General features: G+C 38.0%; 1 protein-coding gene across 1 annotated transcript; it reads right to left on the reverse strand.

Annotated features, from left to right (window-relative positions):
• Window positions 1-617: 617 nt before the first annotated feature.
• LOC133316053 (uncharacterized) lies at window positions 618-2,005 on the reverse strand. The gene is made up of 2 exons (XM_061517754.1): window positions 1,510-2,005; window positions 618-1,423 (listed from the first exon to the last, which is right to left on the reverse strand). The coding sequence occupies exons 1-2, from the start codon at window positions 2,003-2,005 to the stop codon at window positions 618-620; spliced, it is 1,302 nt and encodes a 433-aa protein (XP_061373738.1).
• Between the last annotated feature and the right edge of the window lie 4,186 nt (window positions 2,006-6,191).

The following is a 6,191-nucleotide window of genomic DNA, read 5'->3' on the forward strand; positions in this document are numbered from 1 at the left end:
GCTAGCCACAGATTCTCACAGTCAGGGACACACCCCATTTGAAGTGCATGGAAGTAGTGCAGAAGCAGGTTATTCACATTATACAGGCCAGTCTTCAGATATTAGTGGGCACGGCCAAGAAGATGATTTCATGCGTGCGGCGATGGATGACTTCCACACTCCACCATCACAGGCACAGACACATGTACATCAGGGAGACCCAGTTTGGGACAGACGTATACTACCAGATAGGGATGTACGACATAGGCCATGGCCACTGTGGTCGTAGTTTCATTGCCATTTTTAATATTCACTATTTTGTGGACTGTATCAGATTGTTATTATATTGTTATTTTGTATTAGTTATGACTTTAGTCGGATCATTGTTTTTTTTGTGGACTGTACATTATTATATTATTTGGACTATTCATTATGCTTTATTATTTATGCTTGGTTGGTCGTCCTTATTGCATTTATGTTACGGTAACTAATCAGGACGGTTAATTAATAATACAAGAATAAAAACATACATAAAAGGAAAGGAAAAAGTCCAACATAACGGACATTACAATTCAAGCAATAAGATAACCAACAGCAAAATAATAACCAACAGCAAAATAATGACATTACTAAGTATCTCAGTCGTTTCTCCCACGTCTTGGACATCCCCGACGATTATGGTCGCGTTCCTTGCAAAGTCCACACCTGATACGGCTTTGACTTGTCTCAACTTCGTCCATCTCGTTGCGGATGTGAGTTGTCTTTGGACGACCTTTTGCACGCAACATAGTGGCATCAGGAATAATCTTTGGACCACTAATTTCAGGTATTGCTTCCTCATTTCTGATTGGCTCCCATGGAAAAGAATAAGCCTTGTCCAAGTTTGTTGTCAAGAAGACATCGTCAACGTACGTGAACGCACTCTGGCTAACACTTAATGCAGCAGCTACGTCGTGACTACACGGATACTTAAAGGCCTTAAAATTTCCACACTGATAGAATCTCTGTGGGAGGTTGACAGAATATGAACGCTCCCAACCTGCGTCAACCTCGAAGACAGTATGTTCAACATTGTATGCACGAACGTGGTGGCCTGTTGCATCTACTTGGTTCTTCTTGACCAATTCAACAACATTTTTGGAGTGACGATGAGCTGATTGAAGTTGTGCAACGACATTTGTTCCTCTCTCGACAAAATATGCAACCAATCTGCTATATGTATGCTTAACCAATGCAATTATAGGCATATTTCTAGCCCCCTTCAAAACCCTATTGACAGATTCACCCAAATTTGTTGTCATATGACCGTACCTCCGTCCTTCAATATCGTAGGCTCGCGACCACTTTTCCTTAGGAATGGCATCAATCCACTCAGCAATTTGAGGACTATTTTCACTGAAGCTCGCAAGATTCCTTTCAAAATCAACGATGGCCGGAGTATAACCTGTACATAATGGACATCCACGAATTAAACATAAATTGATAAACATAATGGAATGACATAAATATGCATCGTGTCAATGAGTATACCTAAATTCTTTAACATCCGCTTTAAACCTTCATTCCGAAACTTTTGATTGAAGTTGCTTGCAATATGACGAATACAAAAGATGTGATATGCATTTGGTGGCTGCCAATTAGGGTTATTCTCCACAACAGATATTATGCTACGATGCCGATCGGAGATCAAACATATGTTTGACATGTCAGTAGCATGAGTACGAATATTAACAAGAAAATAGTTCCATGCATCCAAGGTCTCGCCTTCAACGATGGCAAAAGCAATCGGTAAACATTCATCATTACCATCTTGGGCTGTGGTCACCAACAATTTGCCTTTGTACTTCCCATATAAATGTGTTCCATCAATTTGAATAACGGGTTTGGCAAATTTGAACGCCTCACAACAGTGTCTAAACGTCCAAAATATGTGATGAAACACCTTCTTTCCAGTCACTAAGCTCTGCTTTGCATAAAGATAATTTGTTTGGATATTATAAAATGAACCTGGAGAAAAGCGTAGCATGTATTCGCACCACCTTGGTAAAAAAACGTACTATTCCTCCCAATCACCGTAAATAATTGCGATTGCTTTCTGCTTTGCATACCACGCCTTTCTGTAGGAAACTTTAAAGCCATATTTAGCAGTTATCCTTTCTTGCACCAAAGAGATTGACACAGATGGTTCTTTCTTTATCATTCCTGCATTGAAGAGGACCCAGACTCGATAATAGCTCACAAATTTAATTACACAGCAGAACGTAAACGTTGACATGTCATTACGGTAAATAAATACGTACCTATGACGAGATCTGCAATAACGTCCGCATCGAGTTGTCTATGTCTCTGCGAAATGTGCTCATTCAAACAATTGTGTTTTCCACCCCATCTCGTAATCTTCCAATTTTCACCAAACACTGGTTTCATGGCCCTAACGCGCCACGGGCAACCCTTACCATACGCACAACATTTCATGGATAACTTTGCAGGCGTGCTCTCAATTACAATTGCTTCTTGATGCTACCTAATGAGGAGGTGCTTAAGTGCCATTTGGACATCTTTTTTTGTTGCAAATTTTTGATTGACAAATAAATTGTCACCCAGTTGCCACGAACCTTGTATTGAACCCGATTTTGAGACCGTACCATCAGTGCAAGATTCTTGTTCGCTATGATAACTCCAATCAATGTAGGAATAATGCGGAATTCCTTGCCAAAAAGGAATAACAGCTTCGTCACCTGCAACTGCGGATTGTAACTTATTAATACAAACTTTCTAATTCAGGTATTAAATCAGGTATGTACTCAACTATATACACATTATTTCAATTACTTTCATGATGAATCCCTAATGGGGCAGACACAACGTCATGCAACTGTGTCATTTGCGCGACCACTGGTTGATGGAATATTGGGATTTCAGACCCACCCATTTCGGCACCTTCATCTCCTTCGGAAGCACTAGCATCCTCTGCCAGAAGACGTTCTTCCATTGCGATATTTTCATCATCGTCGTCGTCGTCGTCGTGCATTTCCCAAGTCAGATCATTTTCATCTCCCTCAGAATAGTTACCAACTGGAGACGCATGAGCGCCAGACAAAGATGGAAGACGGGCAGAATTTAAATCAACTGACCTCACCGGTAAGGGAACATTCTCGGTTGCGGCAATGTCGACATACAACTCCAGAAAATCTGTCCTTGACTGGTTGAAAAATTCTTCCATTGTCATCTCCAGGTCTTCATCGTCAACCACTTGCAAACTAATGTATTTATCACATTGCCATAATCTTGTCGTGATCTGAGTGATACATTGGTTGCCTTGAAGACTTAGCTTCTGCCGAATTTTCTGATGCAGTTCGCCAATGGTTGCATTGCGTTCGATACGTGTCGGCCTTTTTTCACCTTCAAAGATGACACCTCGTCGACCTTCTACCTTCCTACCATTGTAATATAACACAACACGAACAGAATCAGGACGTAAGCTCATTCTTAAATAGTAGAAATAAAATTCAAATACAAAGGGAATAGATATGAAGAGTGAGAGAGGAAGAGGTGTGAAGAGAGAGAAGAGGTGTGAAGAGTGAATGAAGGGGTGAGGGGATTAAATAGGCTGCACAATGTGACGCCACATTTGGGCGTCACATGTGACGCCCCAATTGGGCATCTTACCCTAGGGGAGAGACGCCCCATTGGGGCGTCACATGTGACGCCCAAATGTGACGTCACATTGTGCATTAGATCCGTAAAAATTTCAAAAACTGTCATATATGTGTAATTATTTTATTAAATTACAATAAATAAATTTTTTTGCCCTCCAAAACCAGTTCACCGGGTCATTTATGTTCTCTTAAAATTTTTCTTTGGTCATAATGAACCCGTTCAACTTGACAAACAAAGCAGTTTCTAAAATGGAAATTTGGAAATGTCTATATTCATCCTTCCTTGGAGTGTAAGAGAAGTTTAATATATATATAATTATTAAAGTGGCAGCTCCCATTCTTTTAACAAATATTGAAATATTAAATTTCTTAGTATAGCCTTATAGGTGAGCCTATTAATATGATAGTCACTTCATGGATTAAACAAAAGAAAAAAAAATACTGAAATTAAAAATCAAGAACAAAAGAATGAAGGCACGTCCGGCACAGAGTAGAGTACCCATAAAGTTTTGGGTCAGTATTTTCTTACAGTCCCGTCAAGTAAAGAAGTCAGATGTGCCAAGAAAATTCTCGACAAAAAGACAATAGAGTCAGAGCCCCAGCTTCCATAATGAGACACAGACTTTGGCTAATGGCTCACTCCATACTCCACAATACTGTGCTTCTATCTTCAACTTTTACCCTTTTTCATTTTATTATCCCTTCTCTCGTGGCAGGCCTTGATCCAATACAACGGTGCCTCGCTTTTTGCCTCTCAAGCTTTTTTTCTTTTTCTTTTTCTTGATACAAAGGAAAATAAGACCTCTCAAGCTTTTCTCTTTTCATGAAACGCGTGCCCGAATTGTGATAACGTCATCCCTTCCCCATTGTGACTATTTTGACATTCTTCTTTTTGCAACATTGATCATTTTGTCATGTTTTGGCTAAGTTATTTATCAGACTGCCACGCGAACAGTAAAAATTTTCAGAATGTCATGCGGCATAATTCGTTACACTATGCAGCAAAATATGTTTGTAAATAATTTGCTACACAGTGTAACGAATTATGTCATGTCATACTGCACGGTCAGCAAAAATGACACGTGTCAAGCAGGCACCAATATAAGCATAATTCGCTACACAGTGTAGCGAATTACTGACTGCTTAACATGTGTCATTTTTGCTGACTGTGCAGCCTGACATGGTATAATTCGCTACACTGTATAGCGAATTATTTGCAAACATATTTCGCTGCACAGTGTAGCGAATTATGACGCGTGGCTTTCCGGAAATTTTTACTATTCGCATGACAGTCTGAAAAATAATTTGCTAAAGTGTGATAAAATGATCAGTGTTCCCTCCTTCTTCGCTTTCAATCACACATTTTAACATCTTAAATTATTTTTAAAAAATATTTTCAATGCATTTCTCTGAAATTAGGAATAGTTATTTCTTTAAAAAAAAAAATTACTTCCAAAGATTCTTTTATAAAAAGTTATTTATTGTAGGCATATTTGATTATGAGTTTGGTCCTCAACGGCATGGGTTTAAATTTTGTTGGTCGATGTGAGAATTTTATTAGTAAGTGATATGTAATTTCTTCTAGAAATTTTTAAAAAGGTTGAAAGACTCTAATGAGATATTGATGTTTAACCTTATTTAAACTTTTTTCTACTAAAAAAAAGTTGTTTTTGTTTATGTTAAACACGTCTTATGCGTGATTTTGAGCTTAACAACTAATGTGCCTAATTAATATTCAGCTTGTTTTTGAAAATGTATAATTATTAATAGTAACGTGGATTGGGGAACCCCGTTCTTGATGAATCATTCTCACCATTCACTAACACAAGACAACATCATTAGCACAAGCCTCTAGCTGTCCGTTTCTTGCATACCCTTCACAAACACGGGTCTAAGCTCCAACTCCTCATGGTTTTCATCAAACCAAAACTCTCATGATTTGGTTCTCTCTCTCTTTTCTGCCTATCCATCTATTTTTATTTATTTTATTTTTTAACCTGGCCCATGGAAGAAAATCATTGTTTCTCAAATTATGGGTTTTGTTTTATAACACGCGCTTATTTTTATTTCCTTTCCAATTGAATTTGTTGGCCACACCAATTGAGCTCGTGGTTATCTCTGGAATAAATCTTTGGTACTACTGTAGTACCAAAGATTCAGTACATCTCACAAATGAAAATATTACACGTTAGTTAAAATTTTATTTTTTCTGTCAGATTTTTTTTTTCTCTCCTCTGATATGTAATGCTTTCATTGATGAGATGCACTGAATCTAAATACAGGCAGCAGTACCAAAGATTTATTCTTATCTATGATAAACACTTGTCACCTTTTCACTAAGAGGGTTTTGATATTTTTCTATTTTTCGGGGTTTGCCTTTTTAGCTTTTTGGTTCACTTGGTTTCTCTTCTCACTGTCTCTCTATCTCTCATATACATTCATACACAAACATATAGATTTATTTCTTCATTGCTTATAATTTATACATGATGGAGAAAGTCAAGGGTGGAGGGTATTAATGGTGGTGGTGAATTTGATGCAGCACAAGTAATT

Source organism: Gastrolobium bilobum, unplaced genomic scaffold (genome assembly GCF_033153095.1).
Source record: "Gastrolobium bilobum isolate Gb01-03AN ecotype WA unplaced genomic scaffold, APGP_CSIRO_Gbil_v1 utg13848, whole genome shotgun sequence".
Lineage (NCBI taxonomy): Eukaryota > Viridiplantae > Streptophyta > Magnoliopsida > Fabales > Fabaceae > Gastrolobium > Gastrolobium bilobum.

Coding starts and splice junctions, on each gene's coding strand:
- LOC133316053 (XM_061517754.1), bottom strand. CDS start 2,005: ATGCTACGCTTTTCTCCAGGTTCATTTTATAATATCCAAACAAATTAT. Junction 1,424..1,509: donor GCGGATGTTAAAGAATTTAG/GTATACTCATTG, acceptor CATTATGTACAG/GTTATACTCCGGCCATCGTT.